Genomic DNA, 19,192 nt, shown 5'->3' on the forward strand with positions numbered 1-19,192 from the left:
CTCAGGCGTCTCAGGAGGTTTGGAATGAGCCCCCACATCCTTCGCTCATTCTACACCTGCACTGTGGAGAGCATCCTGTCTGGCTGTATTACCACCTGGTATGGAAACAGCACCAGCAGCAATCGCAAAGGCCTACATAGGATTGTGTGAACTGCTGGACGCATAGTAGGAGGTGAGCTTCCCTCCCTCCAGGACATCTACACCAGGCGGTGCATGAGGAAAGCCAAGAAAATCATCAGCAACTCCACCCACCCAAGCCATAGACTTTTCTCTCTGCTACCCTCAGGCAGACTGTTCCGCAGCATCCGGTCAGGCACCAGCGGATTGAAGGAAAGTATCTTCCCTTAGACAATCAGGCTGATGAACACTTAACACACCCCACACAAACTCTTCCATCCCCCTCACTGTACACCATCAATATGTAGCATGCACTACACTTTAAAATAATACTGCTCACAATTATGTGTACACCTATTCATTGTACATATCGCTGTCAACACTAAATAAACAATAAAAGGGATTTGATTTGATTTGATTTAAGAAACATGCTAAATGAACATTCTTGTTCATCTGAAAAACATTGCTAAAGTCAGATAATCTGCTTTTAAAATGTCCGTTATGACTGTCTTTGTTTTGGTTCTTTTGACTCACCCACTGCCAGTTTAGCCAATTATATTTCAGTACCCTGGGTTGCCTTGGTGGAAAACAGCATATTTCAGTCATTTAGTCAGGAAGGCTCTCTAAGCATGCATGCGCGACAGAAATGCGACCTCTGGTGGACAGTAGCTGACTCCGAAGTGAGACACAGATTCAGATTTCCACACAAGGTGGTTAAAAATTAGCAAAAATGGCTTTCGTACTCACATGATTAGCATTTACACTGAATAAAGCATGTGTACCTGAGGTGATCATTGTTGTTCAGCTGCAAGAAATAAAAGCCATTTCTAAGTTATAAATTTCAGGTGTTGATTAGAATTAAAACTTCCTTTAATATGAAAAATATTCCTTCTATCAATGTGCTGTTTCTTTTATTTTGAACATGACTTAAATCAGCCTTTAGGCTCGATAATCAGGCACACTCCAGCTGATTTTATCAATCTGGCAACCTGCGCTTGCGTGTTTTGATCTAGAGGTGCAATAGCTAGTTGAACCACTGGATGTCAAACTTATACTGCACCTTTAGGTCAATCCAATAGTTAGCCACTTATTGTTTTCCACGCAGCCATAATGGCATTTCACCTCCTTCAACCTGAAGTGGACAAACTGGGCAAGATCAAATTGCTCCCAGATATATTCTCAGTGCTAGTGCAAACTCAACAAGACATCTTATACCATTATGCTGTTTTTACATTTATCAACTACATACTTAATATGATCTCACCATGTTAGTTTTGAATCTAAATATACTCCCGAAACTCTCTACTTACTCTGAAGTATCCCCATACATTACCAACCTGCCTTCCTTATATTTCTTTTAATTTGTAAAGATCATTATTTTTCACTTTTCCACTGGCAATCAAAATCCTCATTTTATTCCCCACTCTTCAACCTGATCGATGTTCCCATCTCTCCTCCATACAACCCTATGGTCTGCAAAGAGGGACCTCCCCATTCCCACTGCAGCTCTATGAATATATGATTAATTGTTATGGAAAATAAATATGGATTTATTACACTTGCCAACAGAGTCCCATTTTCCACAATATATTGAGAATATTTTTACTTCTTCCTTCTAAGAAATTCATAATCCAATTAAACATGTTCTTCCAACCCCTGCCAAATGTAGTTTAATTTACAGCTCATTCCATTCCACATCATATCATAGGCCTTGTCCACATAAAAAAATGCCATCATTGCCTTTTTATCAGAGGTGGGTAGAGTCTCCAAACTGTATACTCAAGTAAAAGTAGGCGACCCTAGATTAATAAAGGGACTAAGCCAAAAAGAAAATGAATGAATGAATAAAGGGAGTTTTTGTTCTAACCAACACCTCGAATTGATATATTAGAAACGACTTCTATTTCTTGCAGCTGAACATCAGAAAACTGACCATGATCAACTTGGGTACACCTCATGTGCTTTATTCAGTGTTACATGTTAACAATGTGAGTTTGAATGGCATTTTACATGACATCTGTTGACATACTATTTAAAGCAGCGGCAGAAAATTTACCTCAGATCTTGAAAACAAAATAAACCTTTTGAAATTGAACTTTTGAACTGTGACTCAAAACCAACACAAAGAGGTTTAATATGTATTAATTAATTTATAAACTTACCATTTCATGAGTGCATATTCTGTGATTCTGAAAGTCTGGATTGAAATTTCTGTCCTGTTTTGTCAGGTGCAAACAGTCAAATTGCTTATCACTGCAAATGTCATCACATAGTGTGTTGTTAGGACACGGGGTTACAATGTAACCTGCACACTTAATTTTTACGCTCATAATATTCATATTATTTGCCAATTAATAACCTCATGTGGAACTCTAAATCTGCATCTCATTTCGGAGTTTGCTACTGTCCACCGGAGGTCGCATTTCAGTCACGAGTGCATGCTTAGAGAGCCTTTCTGAATGAATGAATGAATGAATGAAATATGCTGTTTTCCATCAAGGCAACCCGGGGTGCTGAAATATAATTAGCTAAACTGGTATTGGGTGGGTTAAAAGAACCAAAATAAAAGGTGCGTTCAGCTTCAAGCAGCGCTGCGCAGACCGATCGAAGTGTGGTTTATTTATAAACTAATTTTGAGAGGATCACAGTGCTTATGATCAACACGGCTGGCTCCTCATTAGCTCCATAATCTGACCCATTAGATGATTACGGAAGCATTATAAATAACCAGAGTTTTTCACTCCAGTTATCTTCGTCTTGAAGCTCCATCCCGGGCTCTAGGATATTACGAGCTCAGGGCTCTCTCCCGGGACAGCATGCCAAATACGCTTTATTGATTATCAGCTAAGTGTGAACTCTTGAAATCTGTCTTAAAGCGGTGCATGCCGGTTAGAAATTTTGTCTGGATTGATGCTGTGCAACAAAGTACCATGACAGTGCTCCGAGATCAGACGATTGATTCAGCCGGTGCAGCATCTGAAGAGCGACTGCTGGAGCTGAAATACGACACCAATATTACACGATTGGCCGAGTTCACCGCATGACAACAACCACGTGTTTCAGATTTATTATTGGAAAACTTCCATCTCACAAATTTCAAAACAAACAATTAACTTTTGTATACCATCTCGAGCTTGTACAGATCATGCTTATTAACTACAAATATTTTACTGCAGTATCATCTTTTGTTTAATAATTTGTTCATAATGACTAGATTGTTTGCGCAGGTTTATTCTGCCTTTTTTATACAGACTATTTACTGCATTCAGCTCCATAAACGATTTAAATTATACATTTTAGTGAATAACCTAAATATTAACTCAAGTAAGTGTTACAGACTTGTAATAAATTATTTATCATATTTGATCCTGCAACCCTAAATGTTTCTTAACAAATTAAGTTAAATAAATATTTTATCAAATAATTATAAAATGATTTATATGAATATATGAAATATTTTTAGGCGACGCAGTGGCGCAGTAGGTAGTGCTGTCTCCTCACAGCAAGAAGGTCGCTGGTTAGTTGGTGTTTCTGTGTGAAGTTTGCATGTTTTCCCTGCGTTTGAGTGGGTTTCCTCCAGGTGCTCCGGTTTCCCCCACAGTCCAAAGACATGTGATACAGGTGAATTTGGTAAGCTAAATTGTCCGTAGTGTATGTGTGTATGAATAAATGTGTATGTGTTTCCCAGTGATGGGTTGCAGCTGGAAGGGCATCCGCTACGTAAAATATGTACTGGATAAGTTGACGGTTCATTCCGCTGTGGCGACCCCAGAATAAAGGGACTAAGCCGAAAAGAAAATGAATGAATGAATAAAATATTTTTTCCTGTCAAGCCATTTATGCAGAAATTTTAAAAATGACATTGATGTACCTTGCTCTTTATGGGAAACTTCTACTTAAAGTGTAGCTCACTTATTTTAGGAATGTCCTCAAGTCATTGTTTAAGACTTAATCAAAACACCTTGTTAATAAACTAATATCAATTGGAAATATCTATAATTGTAAGTAAATGTAAACCCCTTTTTAGCATATTCAAACAAGAAGTATTAGCCTAAAGAGTGATATTTAAACTCCTAGAATTTGTGCTTATTGCTTTGTATTTAATAGGCCTATTCATTTTCATGTTTGTTACCCTCTCGTTTCCCCTTATTTCTCTCATGCGTTTGTTATGTTTAATTCATAACTCCTTGTTGTTTAAAAATGAACTCGTTTGTAGAGATTGTATTCTGTTTTACTTGTACTGTAAATCTTTTGTAGTTATAAATATATATATTTTTTTTTAAATGATGACGCCGCCATGTGATCGGTCATCATGACTGCTGCAACTTTGAGCCCCGAAGTGTCCAGCTGTCCAGCTTGACAGCTCCGTTTTCAACTCTGCCCTCGCCTGCACTCTGCTAACCTCGTTGATGATCCTCTGCAGCCGTGTTTCTTGTCGAACGCACCTAAAGACGGAATTCCGGCATGGAACGCCCATTTTCAAAGCAAAATAGCTGACTTCAACATTGTTTTTCAGATAAACAAGAATGTTCACTTGCCATGTTTCTTAAATATCTGCAAACATATTATTGTATTTTTATGCTTTAGTAATCCTCAACCACCGGGTGGCGGACCATTACCGGTCCATGGATCAAATAACACATCATTAATTATTTCAGTTTTATTTATTATCTCAGTCTGAACGATCTTTTATTTTGAAATGCCTTTATTTTAAAAAATGGCCGTAGGTCACTTGAGCACCCAAATTTAACCTACAAGCAGTGTTGCCAGACGTATGATAATTATCGTATTTGTACGATAATTTTGGCTTCTGTATGATGTATGATCAATAATGAGAAAAAATCCTATAATGTACGATAATTTCAGAATTTTATACCATTTAAAAGCAGGGGTGTTGCTAGACATAAAGCTCTACTGGGGCACGGCCCCCCTAAAAAAAGCTATAATATTATAGAATATTCATATATTAAATATATATATATATGTTTTTTTTAAACAAATTTTTTTATTATGAATAAATTTAAGTATTATTGTTATTGTTCAATTAATATTCTACATAAATAACAGAAATTAATCCAAAATGTAACTGGGAAAAGAATGTAAAGACACAACTGGAGTGATGCTAAGATCATTTAAGAAATCTTTTGCATGTTTTGCAATTTTAATGAATACAAATTTTAATAATTTTAATGAAATTCTATAGACAATTCTATATAATATAAAAAAAAGATGTTTTATAGAATTTTTTTGTTGTCTAAGACTTGACACATGGTAGAGAATTAGGTTTAAGTCTTACCTCTCTGACTCGTCATCCCTCCTTTTTACTTTATACAAAAAAAATCTATCAGGAGGCTGATTTAAACTTTAAACATTTAAACTTTACTTTTGTCTACTTGCAAAACTCACTACGTGCCGCCACCTCCGCATAAAAGCTGTTACGTTAGTTTCACAACGCATGAGCGGCATGTAAGCAGCAAATACTTTTTTTTTGGCGTGCATGTTTAGAACCGTTTAGAACGCACCGGAAGAAGAACAGCGCAACCAGGGGTCCTGCAGGAGCAGTGCATGAGATGCGCGGGTATGGTTTTCTGCGCACATTGATGCGTTTTCATTAAATTACATTGCTTTCACCAGCATTAGCTTGGATTGCACTTAGAGAATGAAGTCTTTATTCCGGGATTATCACTCTTAATAAATACACTTGTATATGAAGTAAATCATATCTCAAAGCATTTACTGGGGCACTGGCGATTTTTACTGGGGCATGTGCCCCAGTAAATTGGGTGTAGCGACGCCCCTGTTTAAAAGTAATTTCATTGTAATCTTCGGGCTTCTTTACTTATTGATCTAGCTGCATCTTTTCTGTACTGTCTGTGAGGAGAAGGTGGAATTAGGCACGTTTTCTGTTTCATCTTATGTTACCTCTTCTCAGCCAATCAACGTGGAGAATGGCTCTCTCTCATGAGTTAACGCTCCTGCTACTCGTGCCTGTGGTTAGGTCTGTAGTTTTCAGTTTGAGGTCGATCTTTTAAGCAATAATGTTAATACAACTAATCCTGTAAGGATGGTGAAAAGGACAGGAAAGTTTTCCCTTAATGTTCTCGTTTTTCCCCATTCAAGTGCATCATTTGAACGTACATGTTTTCCAAAGTTAAACTTATCAAAACAAAGCACGCACACATTCTTTGACATTTCCAATCTGGCAACACTGCCCACAAGCTAGCAAAATGAGTAAGAAACAGACATCTTTGGAAAGTGTCTTTGCTGAGGGGAAAAGGCACAGTTAAGGACCCACGAACTGCCAAAGAATGGATCCGCAACCCATTTGTAGACAAATCAGGTAAATCCTCCATGTCTGTGCAAAATCAACTGCTGGAGATCGCAAATATGTAAATGTAACATTCTGTAGTGCATTTAGCTATTGCCCAGCAGGCACGTTGATATTAAGGTTAAATTAGGTTGTGATGTCAGGTGACCAAAATTCAATGTCTAGCCAGTGTCTAAAGAAAATCTTATTTTGACGTTCAATAAGACATGAAATGACATTGATATTTGGTTGATTTTAGGTTGTGTTGTAAAGTGACCAAAATCCAACGTCGAACCAACGTCTTAAACCAATGTAATATTGACGTCAAATACAGGCATTTATTCATCAGGTATGGCAACCAAAATCCAACATTTGATAGACGTCATATTGGTAATGTCCACACAACATCAAGCTGTAACATCCTTAGACGTTGATATGTGATTGATTTTAGGTTGGACATTGGAGTCGGCATGACATTTAGTTCTGATGTCAACCCGATTTTCATTTCCAAACAAAATGCAACGTCTTCACAATGTTGGGGTACAATGTCAATCTGACGTCATGTTGATGTCTTGTGCTTGTGTTGAGTCTCTGGGTCAATGTGTGTAAAGGTTTTGGACATCTTCTTGTACACTTTTAATGCTTCAAAACAGTTTGCTGCAACTATAAATCGCCCATGTGAGGTAGTTCATTATGATGCGATTTAACTTCTATGTGCGATTTGATTGGACAGGAATCAAAGGACTAATTTTTCTAATCCCTAAAGACAAGAAAAATTAAAATAAAGTAAAGTAGTGACTGCCGGCTGAAAGAAAGTTGTGGAGTAAAAGTACCAATAATGCACTAAAAGTGTACTCAAGGGAAAGTAAAAGTACACATTTTTAAAACTACTTGGTAAATTACAATTCCTGAGGAAAAACTACTCAATTACAGTAATTTGAGTATTTGTAATTTGTTACTTTACACCACTGGATATGTTACTCCATCCTGGAGCAGTCATCCATCAGAAAATCCACTCCCTTTACCCCAAACATCTTAATATCTTCTCCAAGTTGTCCGACCTGCTGAGACACAGGCTTTCCCTATAGGCAAGAATTCTGCATGATGACCTGATTGCACATTTTATTTTCCCACCAACATCCTCTTATAATCTTTCACATCATTGGTACATCCCTTTCTAATAAATGTATTTACCATCTCTTTCTGTCTTTGGTTTATTTCTGTCTTTATATTCTGTCTAACTCTGAGTGGTTTCTCTAGTGATTTGCTTTGTTTATGAGCATCATTTGCGGTGTTTTTTCAGTAATCATAATCACTATTATACCCAAACTCCAAGGCTGTCTTGATATAATGTCAAATATAATTAGGCTAAAAAATATGCATAGATTCTCTATAGCCCTTGTTTTAGTAGATATTTAAATCATTAGAATACAACATATTAGAATATATAAGTTTTGCAGACTTTATTAAACTAGACATTAGAATCACAAACAATACACAAAGTTTTGGTTGATAATAATAAATATATCCAATCATAATTATGTATCAAAACAAATTCAATACTCAAGCAAAGAATGAAAGACTAACACAAATTTGAAAAAACACAGACAAAAACCAGTTACAATGAGAAATTAATATTGAACATCATTAAACCTGATATTGACCATAAAAAAAAGAGGCAAAACAAAACTAAATGTATAAAATTACACAACAATTATCCTAATTTAATGAAATAGAATTTAATACACAACTGGAATAACTGAGGAATAACTGAGGCTTGTACTTCATATTAGGCAAAAAATTTGAAAATAAATTAATTCTCATTGGGCTGGCGAGAGGAATGGCTTCAATAATACTAATTAAATGTCAGCTTAATATTCAGCTATTACAAAAATTGATATAATAATAATAATAATAATAATAATAATAATAATAATAATAATAATTAGATGACTAGTCAAAATTTATTTGGTGTGAGTTTAAGCAAAATATGAATATTTATTTTAATTCTAAATGTCTGATAACATTTCTTCCAAATTTCCAATACAAACACAGTCATTCAGAGCATGTTATTTTTTTTTCTCACCAAAAATGACAGTTGGTCAGAATAACAATTGTTTTTATTGAATATCAGGGCTATTCCACCAAATATACACTTTTTTAAACTCTTTTAAAATTAAAACATTGGTATTGATGTGTCAAAAAAATAATAGACATGGGAAAACATATACATGTTACTTAGGCAGTACTTTTTATGTACACATCTGTACCTTTAAAATATAACATTGGCCATTTGGTTCCTAATTATGTACAAAAATGAACCTTTTGAAAGGGAACCAAGCCAGTTTTGTACTTTAGTCTGAATCAGTAGCTCAATTTATATTATTTTACGCAATAAGGCAAATGCTCTAGCCTAAATAAACTTTTTTTTTTAAATTTGAAAGAAATGCCATAAAACATTTACAGAATTAATCTAAAATAACATTTTACTCAAACACATAAATTTGAAAAAATCCAGAGAAACTAATCATTTAAATCGGTGTTTTCCAACCACGTTCCTGGAGGGCCACCAGCTTTGCACATTTTCCGTGTCTCCTTAACCAAACACACCTGATTCAGATCATCAGCTCATTAGCAGAGACTAAAAAAACCTGTGACCGATGTAGACAGATGAGACATCCAAAATATGCAGTGCTAGTGGTGCTCCAAGAACGTGGTTGAGAAACACTGATTTAAGTGATCTATACTTTTGGATACATACATAACTAAAACTAAAACTCCGAAATACCCATAATTACACATAATGACACAAATGGTTTAAACAAAACAAACAAAAGTAACTTAATATCAACAGCAAATCAATGCTGGAATATGGCTCAGCAGTACTGCAAGATTGTTGCATTATATTTTTAAATATAACACATTTTTGAAATTACTGATAAATTGTGAAACCATCACTCCTTCACTGTAAAAAAGTGATTATTTACTTTACTTATAAAAAACTAGTAAACCTGCTGCCTTAAAAGCGACAAGTTGACCTATTGTAATTTGGAACTGTTGAATTGATTTAAATCATAATTTTTATAATCAAGCACCTAATTCTTTACTTGTTTACTTGGCAATGTGTTTACTCACTTATTTTAAGTAAAGTCAACAGATCATTTTAAAAGCAACAGGTTTACTCATTTATTAAGTAAAGTCAACTAACCATTTTGTTTACGGTGGTTGTTGATATAAAATGAAAGCACAAGGAATTTATTATTCCTGTCACCACATGAATCTCTGCACAGCCGTATTGTTAGGCCACTGAAAGGTTTTGTAGATGAATATGTACACAGTAGCTGCGTTTACCATGGTATAGAGACTAAACTCAAGAAACAGTCTTGGTAAAGATGGCACAGGGATATTAACACGATATAACAGATAGGGAATGATAAAATATCGAAACTCCAGCAGTTTCTGAGGAACGGTAGCTGCCACTAGACAAGCGCAAAAGGCCAGACACCAAAACAAAGACTTGGACCTCAAGGTATCCAGAAAGTTCCACGTGGCGAACACGTATCCAGGAACTAAAAGGTAACGGACAGCGTCGTGTCTCCGGAAAATGTTTTTCCAAACATAAAATGGAAAGTGTCGGTTGTCCGCAAGCAAGTATTTATGAACGAATGTGAATTTCCAAATCAAAAACAGAAAGGTCAGCATCAGAAACGAATAAACTAAAGGCTGTTTTTTTAAAGACTGTAAAAATCGGACCGCTCTTTGGTAGCTCAGCGAGGTAGAAAGCGAAAAAATCAGCGTAAATGACAGGAAATAGAAAAACTGAGGAAAGTTCAGGCAAGCTTCGTGACTGCTACGATCACCAATAACAATCCCTTCATTCAACACCAGAAAAAACACAAAGCCAATGGCTACGGCGATGTATGGCCATGTTGACGAGACCACAGCTTTTATATTATTTGGAGATTTGAGGAAATCCAACAGAAAACGCATCACTCTGATCACCCCAGTGACGGTTAGAGGGACCTGAGAAGGTAATTTTTCATCTCTCTTCTTCGATTGGTCAATCCTCCAGGTCTCGTCTAATTTTTGAGCCACGACCATACCAGCACAAAACGCCACCCAGATGATGTTGGTCTGACGAAAAAGCACAGCACAGACGCCCAGAAGCGCAGCAACTTTATGGCATCCGTACAGAGCCATGAGGTACATGAAGAGGGTGAAGAACGTGGAGCCAGAGTCAGTGTAATAGAGGAATGTGAAGAAGTAGAGCACAGGGAACGTGGAGAGAACCAGAGCGGAGAACATTCTACGACTGGCAGAGCGAGACTGAAAAGAGAAAAAATATTATTATATTATATTATATTATATTATATTATATTATATTATATTATATTATATTATATTATATTATATTATATTATCACTGCTTACAATTAAACCTCATGTCATGATACAGTTCTGCCTTTGTTGATGCAATTAGTTTTCAAAGAGAGAATAAAACAAAGTAAACAGTAAACGGACTGCTGAAATAAACTTAGCAACCAAACAGCAACAACCAATAATTGTGAATTTTGGATGCACAAGTGGAAAATGACTCTCTATATGACATATAATTATTACAAACATTATAATTTAATTTCCTTTTATTATCAGTTTTGTTATGGATTCTGTTCAATTCAATTACAATTTATAGTTTTTGAATTTATGCAAATTTTGAATTTAAAGAGATTGAAAGAGACCCAAAACCTGTAACCATCTTCTTTTGTGATCAACAGAAGAAAGAAACTTATAAATTTTTTGAATCACTTGAGTGTGTGTAAATAGTGACTACATATTCATTTTGGGTGAACTACACCTTTAAGAATTATACATAAGAATATTAATTAACAATTACAATATCTTTAAAATGTGTACAGCATTTCTTTGTTTTGTTTTTGCCTCCTTCAAATCAAGCAATATATATTAAATTTACATGTGTTTATATAGAAATTATTATAATTTAAGCCACAATAATTAGGTAAAAGGCCTTTCAGATGATACTTTCATCACAAATTTACTAAATGATTTCCTGTAACTGTGCTAGTGTGGCAGGAATGTAGGATATTCATACTGAACTGTAGTTATTAAGATCGCAGACATTAGTCATATTCGATAATAAAGTCACAATATTATTATTATTATTATTGTTTAGCGGTTTTGTGCATGTTATATGAAATACTGCCATTATCTATTGTTTCTCAAAACAAATACCACAGAAACAAATACTGTAAACTTTTACCATGGTAGTCAGGTTGTGGTTGATATATCTGTTTAAAGACACTTAAAAAAAATAGGCCCATTTTACAAGTCTCCTATGGTTAAACAGACAAGTTTTACCATTGTTGGATCTATTCAGCCGAATTCCAGGTCTGAGGAAACACTTTTAACTTAGCTTTGCATAAATCATTAAATAGGATTGGACCATTAGCATCTCGCTCAAAAATGACCAATGAGTTTTGAATCTTACATTGTTATTACACCAGAAGGAGAGTATAGTTCCTTCCCTAGCAACTTTTCATTTTCCATTGGTCTTAGTGCATGGTAAGCACAGAGGAGTCAAGTTTTAAATAAGAAAATGATCAAAACTCTTTTTTATGTTAAGTGTTCATTTAACATGATTTATATAATGTGAATAAAATATATATGTTTTACCCTTTTTTTGGTAAAGATCATGAATTTTCATCGTCGTTGCAACTTAACCTACTGGAAAATTTGTCATTTTTAAAAGAAAAAAACTGATATTCATAACCATTTTCTTATTCAGTGTTGCTTGAAATTTAATTTACTTCTGTGATTTAAAGTTGAATTTCCATCATCATTGACCCAGTATTCATGATCCTACTTTAATCATCATAATATGATTATCTGCTGCTCAAGAACAATTATTATTATTAATAATAATAATAATATTAATAATAAAAACTACTAAGATGCTTCATATTTTCAAACTCATTTATTTTTTGTGGAAACTGTAAGACAGTACTATAGATAGATAGATAGATAGATAGATAGATAGATAGATAGATAGATAGATAGATAGATAGATAGATAGATAGATAGATAGATAGATAGATAGATAGATAGATAGAAGTTAATGTCAAATGATTTAACTTATTTTAAAATTAATTAAGAATCCTAAAATGAAAAATAAATCTATTCCTAGAAAACTGTCTTGATAATAATATGAATCATTGTTAATGATCAATTATGAAGAATAATTATTAGGTACAAAAACAGAACAGATTAGAACAATAAATCAACATATCAGAATGATTTATGAAGATGACGTGAAGCTGAAAATTTCTAAATTTAGCTTTGTATCATAGGAATTAAAAAAATACTTTAATGGTAACACTATTTTGCAATATTACTTTATTTATTGTAGTTTTGAGAAAAAAAACTACAATGTGATAAGACACACACATTACAGTTTATGGCTTACACTTTACAATAAAATTTCTTTAGTTAATGTTAATGCATTTACTAACATAAACTAATAATGAACAATACTTGTACAGAATTTATTTATCATACTTTAACATTTACTAATGCATGATTAAAATCCTAATTCATCTTTGTTAACATTAGTTAATGCACCTGAAAGAACAATGAACAACTTTATTTGCATTCACTAACATTACCAAAGGTGAATAAATACTGTAATATATGTGTTGTTCATTATACATTAACTAACATTAACTAAAACAACCTTACTGTAAAGTCTTACCCAGTATACATACCTTATCTTTCATGTGCAGCTTGCAGATGATCAGATAGAGAATGTACAGATTCCCGCTATTAAAGAGCAGATTGATGAACCTCAGCATGGCAGTCGAACAGACCACTCTGCCCTTCAGATCTGCCAGCCAGACGACCGGCCTTATCAGACCCACTGATGCTAAATACAGCCCAGGGAGAGTGGTGATCATTGGGTCCCACTGTGGAGGAACAAACAAAACATGTGCATTAAGGACAAAACACACAAACATAATAAACTAAACTCGGGCTGCATGATGTATTGTTTCAGCATCAATATTTCAATGTGTAAATCTACAATAGAGATTATACATTAGGGGCCCTATCATACACCTGGAAAAAGAATTAAAGTATATTACAAAAATTTTATTTTCTACATAAATATAAAAATCACTGCCTCCATGCCTTCTTCATCTCGGGGGGGGCTTTTTTCAGTTTATTCATGACAACTTGCTTTTGTATAATGCTATTATTATTAGTAATATTATTTATTATGTGCATATTATTATTATATACATATTTATATTTGTTTTATTAAAAAGCATGTGTGTTTGAATAACTTTTTTATTCATTTGCTGGAAATTAGAACTGAATTTAGAAATTGTTTTGAAACAAATCTTTGCACCTAACAAACTAAATTAATTATGTAGGCAAATGGATGTTTTCAGCTGAGTATACAACACCCTTTCCTTATCCATAAGAGAGAAAGAGAAAGTAAAGGCCAATTGGAGGAGGCTCATTCTTTATCCTCGCACTGCTGTCTGAAGTTGGGGTTAACACGATTGTCATAGCAGCGTCAGTCAATGAAATTAGTCTGCAATCGGCAACTGTCTGAGCTGGTGTATTTACATAAAGCGATCTGATTGGCTGACGCTTCCATCGGCGCTTGAAAAGTTGAGAAAGTTCCAACTTCTGCAGCGAGCAACGCCACTGAAGTGGCGCCGATGGATCCACAATGCAGTTCAGCAACGCTTGACGTTGAAGTGTTGAAGCTGACGCCCGTGTGAATGGGGCGTAAGAGAATAAGCTCATCCCTGTTAGACCGTGCGCCGTGGCGCAGAGCGTATTTTTCCATCGTTAGAATAGCAAAAGTGGATTTGTACATGCCCTTAATGCTTTTGCGCCCTGCGCTTTAGACTTTGCGCCTAGATCGTTAAAATAGAGCACTTGGTAAGCAGGAACCAAAAACACACAAGATTTGTATTGGGCAAAGCTGGTTTTACATTCACACATTTGCTCAGTGACAACTTTTGACACGATCCTTATATTGTTTACCATGCTACTTTGAATATTCGGTCTGAAATTGTGAGTAAGTATGACTTCAAAGCATCATTAGCACTATTCAATTGACTGTGAAGAATGTTGTACTTTGACTGAAAGAAAAAAATACTTTTCAGAAACTATTATTAAGGAGAAAGTGTGAGTGTGCAAATGTAAAACCAACTTCACCTCAATAAGAGGGTGATGCGGTGGCGCAGTGGGTAGTGCTCTCGCCTCACAGCAAGAAGGTTGCTGGTTTGAGCCTCAGCTGGGTCAGTTGGCATTTCTGTGTGAAGTTTGCATGTTCTCCCCGTGTTTGCGTGGGTTTCCTCCGGGTGCTCTGGTTTCCCCCACAAGTCCAAAGACATTGAATTGGGTAAGCTAAAATTGTTCGCGGTGTATGGGTGTGAATGAGTGTGTATGGATGTTTCCCAGTAATGGGTTCCGGCTGGAAGGGCATCCGCTGCTTATAACATATGCTGGATAAGTTGGCAGTTCATTCCGCTGTGGCGACCCCAGATTAATAAAGGGACTAAGCCAAAAGAAAATAATGAATGAAACTCACTAAGATTTGTGGAGTCACTGCAGAATTTTACCACTATAGTCAGTTGCATGTGACATTTGATGGTAAAGCTTCTGAATGTGTTTAAAGCATTCAGGCAATTTTTAACTTTAATGAAGATTAATTTTATTGAATACTTGATATAATGAAGACTATTGACCTTATTCTGCATTGCAGAAGTGCATGCACTCGTTTTTTTTGCGATTGTATCAGAACTTACAATTCATTTGTCTATGGAAGAAATGACTAGGAATAATAAACTGCTGAAAACGGTCAAACTACTCACTCTACAAACAATTGTGTTCATGACTATACATAAAGATAGAATAATATAAGAAGAAAATATCAGTTTGCAACATGAAGCAGCATAACAAGCTGTTTTTAATGTCTAAATATCAATGGAAGTGAATGAGACTGAAAATCTCGAGCAAAAAGGATTCCAATGCCTGCACACACTCGTATGTGAATAAGGTCATTGCAATGTTATTTTTACATTCAATTATTCAATTTATCTACCCAAATACTAGACTCCACAAAAAAACATTAACCACTGTTTGTTTCACTTGTATCTTTGCTCTATTGTGTTTATTTGTGACAACAGTTTGTGTATTATATGAATACAATACATTATATAGAAATATATTTGTATTTTAGTCGATCTAAATGAATGACTTAGTCGTCTGGTAAAATTATATTCATATCGCGATAAATCGCAAGGAGAAAAAACATCGCAATGGGATTTTTTCCCCAATATCGTGCAGCCACGTACTGAACAAACAACAACTCACCTCAGTAAACTTCCCCTCACAGTATTTCTGTGCCTGAGGGACGTGGAATATTTCATCCATGTACGGGTCTCTCTGTTCCCGTGTGATTTTGGAGAACAGCAGGCATGAAATGAGAAAGTTAACGCTGCACAGAGCTGTAAAGATATAAACCTCAAACCTCTCCATCCTTATTCAAACAAACTCGACCTTTGATGAAACACGAAATGAGTGGTATATGGGGATGATTAAGATGGTGTGCGATATATTCATTCCTTGTGATCGACGATCCTTCGGGGTGTCAAAAATGTGTACAAATACACCAAAATCGCATTTTTAAGTTTGATTTTTGACAGCTTAACTGTTGCCTCACACTCAAGGATCCGTGTGTAAACCGCAAGCGGGAACAGTTAGTTCCACCAATGTCACTAAGTTATTCTTACCATATATTATCATTGTTTTATAGAATATTGTTGATTTATAACTATAAATCTACTTTGTAATATTTTAATATTTTAATCATACTTTGATCTTTCTTAATTAGCTATTGTTTATATATATATATATATATATATATATATATATATATATATATATATATATATATATATATATATATATATATATATATCATTATTAAATATGATTGATTGATTGGTTGTCTTGAGAATGAATGAATACACATTTTTGTTTATAATATTTGGTATACTATCATTTCTACAATTTGGGGAATTTAAAAAAAATCTACATTTATTAAAGCAACGTGTTTCTTTTTTTTTCCTTTTTACTTCAGAAGTGTTTGGATTACATTATTGAATACTGTGTCGTAGTTCTGAAAAAAAATGTCAATAAATGTAAATATATAATAATAAAATGTTAAAATGCAAGTTTTATAATTTACTTGGCTTTTCTGTGCGAAAAGGTCCAGCATAGTTCACAGTAGTCTCATACTAAACATAGTAACAACTGTGCTTTGTTTCCACACTTATTATATACTTGCATAAAACTATTAACCGCGGGGCCTGCCTTAAAATTGGCATTTTGTAATATTTTAAACGTCCTTTGACATGTCGGAACCTTTCTAGCAGCAAATTGAGGTGTTACATTGTTATTGTTCCGTCATACTGGGAAGAGCATGCAGTCAAAATAAAGTTGATGTTGTACTGAGACATAAAAACATTAGCGATGTATCTCACACAGGATTTAGAACTGTTTCCCGAATACACGGTGACTCAGCTGCTCTTCAAAGATGTGAAAAATGCGACGGAGCTCAGAAAAATGGCAGTAAATGGAGAAATAAAAGGCGCCTTGATCAATCCATCAATGGTAAGAGCACGTGACGAGTTTAAACGATGTATTCATTCATGATCAGTTATACATTTAAGGAAATTACTGTGGTATTCTTAGTTTAATGTTTTGAATCATGGCAATACGTTTGTGTGTGTGTGTGTGTGTGTGTGTACAGTTATGAAAAAAGAATAAAAATATATAATATGAAACTAAAATTCAACTTCACCCCAATCACATAAACTGCACACAAATAGTCAGATATTGCTCGAGATTTATGCATATTGCAGAATATAATCAAGTCTCCCTGAGAGTCTCACCGTGCATCAACTGAATTTACAAAGTATTTGTAAGTAATTTAAAGTATTTAAGTAAAATGTTAATATTTTATCATGTTTTATCCTTTGAAGGTTTAAACATATTTCAATGAACGTTGTAATTTAGAGATTTTGTTTATTTGTTGCAGAAAATGACACAATAATGAAATGTTTTCATTTGTTGTTATTGACAATCACTGTTATTCCACCGAATATTGATTACGTACATCTTCTGAAGTAAAAACATTTATTATTATGTTGTCTAAAATTTATATAAATGTCTGAAAACAAGACAAATAATAGTCATAATGTAAATCAGAATTATATTTTAAAACCTATATAAATACTATTATTAGTATGTATAATGTTCGTTTTTAATATATGTTGCACTGTATATTTACCTTTGTATTTTTTTTAATAAAGGTTGTGGATGCATTCCAGATTTTGGTGGCAACAAATAAAGCAGTTCACCTTCATAAAATCGGGAAAATGAAAACCAGAAGCCTTTACTCTGAAATCATTTTTAATCTTTCACCAACAAACAATGTAAGTAACATTTAAAATAACTTCGTTTGGTTTTATGAGAGGGGCTTAGTGGTTAGCACTGTCGCCTCACAGCAAGAAGGTCGTTGGTTTGAGCCTCGGCTGGGTCAGTTGGCATTTCTGTGTGGAGTTTACATGTTCTGCCTGTGTTTCCATGGGTTTCCTCTGGGTGCTCCGGTTTCCCCCACAGTCTAAAGACATGCACTATTGGTGAATTAAATAAGCTAAATTGTCCATTGTGTATGTGTGTGAATGAGTTTGCATGGATGTTTCCCAGTTTTGGGTTGCAGCTGGAAGTGCATACACTGTGTAAATCATATGCTGGATAAGTTGGCGGTTCATTACGCTGTGGCAATCCCTGATGAATAAAGGAACTAAGCCGAAGGAAAATGAATGCATGGTTTTGTGATATTTGGTTTTTCAGATATCTGAAGCATTCAAAAGGTTCGGAATCTCCGACAGCGACACCGCGGTTCATATTGTGTTAGTGCACAATAAAGAAGAGCCCCTTAACATTGATGACATCATCTCAAAGGTGGACGGACAGCAGATTGATGTTGGTCAAGTGTCCGAATTCACTGATACTGCAAAGATAAAAAAGGTTAGTCGCTCTCCTCTACTGGTTTAGAACAATGGAAGATGTGTTTTGTTTATTTCTGTCTCTCATTCCAGCTCTACAAAATCACACCACAAGAGGAAAAGTGCGGCAGTCTTTTGGATGCTGTTGTTTGCAGGATGGCCACTAAAGATGTGGCATAGATAACGTGTTTGTGTTTTAATATAAACAAATGCACTTGCATCATTTCTTGCAATTCTTCAGTTTTGTAAACTCACCCTGTTTAAATAAATACTAGGGTTGTTTATATATATATATATATATATATATATATATATATATATATATATATGTATTGTACATAATAAATATACTCAGTACACAACAATAATAACTAAATGTAAGTTTTTATTTTGTCTGCAATTGGTCACAATTAATGAGTTAACATTTCATTTAAATCATCTTGGCTATATCGATGTATCTTTACTATTCAGATCTTCTACAGAGGTCAAATTTGGTAAAATTATGTACAAAAATTGTATCACCTTCATTTTGTAAATAAAGAAGAAATATAAATTAAACGTGTTCTCTTATGTACCTAAAGACCCAGTAACCAGTGTTATGTAACCAATGTAATTTAATACAATTTCAAGTCTATCTTACTTTTAAAAAAAAGATTTTAAC

General features: G+C 34.5%; 2 protein-coding genes across 2 annotated transcripts; one reads left to right on the plus strand and one right to left on the minus strand.

Annotated features, from left to right (window-relative positions):
• Positions 1–7,938: 7,938 nt before the first annotated feature.
• alg10 (ALG10 alpha-1,2-mannosyltransferase) lies at positions 7,939–16,179 on the minus strand. Its single transcript, XM_056455026.1, has 3 exons — positions 15,830–16,179; positions 13,204–13,401; positions 7,939–10,750 (listed from the first exon to the last, which is right to left on the minus strand). The coding sequence occupies exons 1-3, from the start codon at positions 15,992–15,994 to the stop codon at positions 9,692–9,694; spliced, it is 1,422 nt and encodes a 473-aa protein (XP_056311001.1). The 5' UTR covers positions 15,995–16,179; the 3' UTR covers positions 7,939–9,691.
• Positions 16,180–16,912: 733 nt separating this feature from the next.
• On the plus strand, positions 16,913–18,804 carry tprkb (Tp53rk binding protein). Its single transcript, XM_056455027.1, has 4 exons — positions 16,913–17,131; positions 17,833–17,955; positions 18,377–18,553; positions 18,625–18,804. The coding sequence occupies exons 1-4, from the start codon at positions 16,991–16,993 to the stop codon at positions 18,709–18,711; spliced, it is 528 nt and encodes a 175-aa protein (XP_056311002.1). The 5' UTR covers positions 16,913–16,990; the 3' UTR covers positions 18,712–18,804.
• Positions 18,805–19,192: the final 388 nt, after the last annotated feature.

The sequence above is a fragment of the Danio aesculapii genome, chromosome 4 (assembly GCF_903798145.1).
Source record: "Danio aesculapii chromosome 4, fDanAes4.1, whole genome shotgun sequence".
In the NCBI taxonomy this organism is placed as follows: domain Eukaryota; kingdom Metazoa; phylum Chordata; class Actinopteri; order Cypriniformes; family Danionidae; genus Danio; species Danio aesculapii.

Coding starts and splice junctions, on each gene's coding strand:
- alg10 (XM_056455026.1), bottom strand. CDS start 15,994: ATGGAGAGGTTTGAGGTTTATATCTTTACAGCTCTGTGCAGCGTTAAC. Junction 13,402..15,829: donor GTGAGGGGAAGTTTACTGAG/GTGAGTTGTTGT, acceptor GTTCCTCCACAG/TGGGACCCAATGATCACCAC. Junction 10,751..13,203: donor AGCTGCACATGAAAGATAAG/GTATGTATACTG, acceptor TTCTCTTTTCAG/TCTCGCTCTGCCAGTCGTAG.
- tprkb (XM_056455027.1), top strand. CDS start 16,991: ATGTATCTCACACAGGATTTAGAACTGTTTCCCGAATACACGGTGACT. Junction 17,132..17,832: donor CCTTGATCAATCCATCAATG/GTAAGAGCACGT, acceptor TTTTTAATAAAG/GTTGTGGATGCATTCCAGAT. Junction 17,956..18,376: donor ATCTTTCACCAACAAACAAT/GTAAGTAACATT, acceptor TTGGTTTTTCAG/ATATCTGAAGCATTCAAAAG.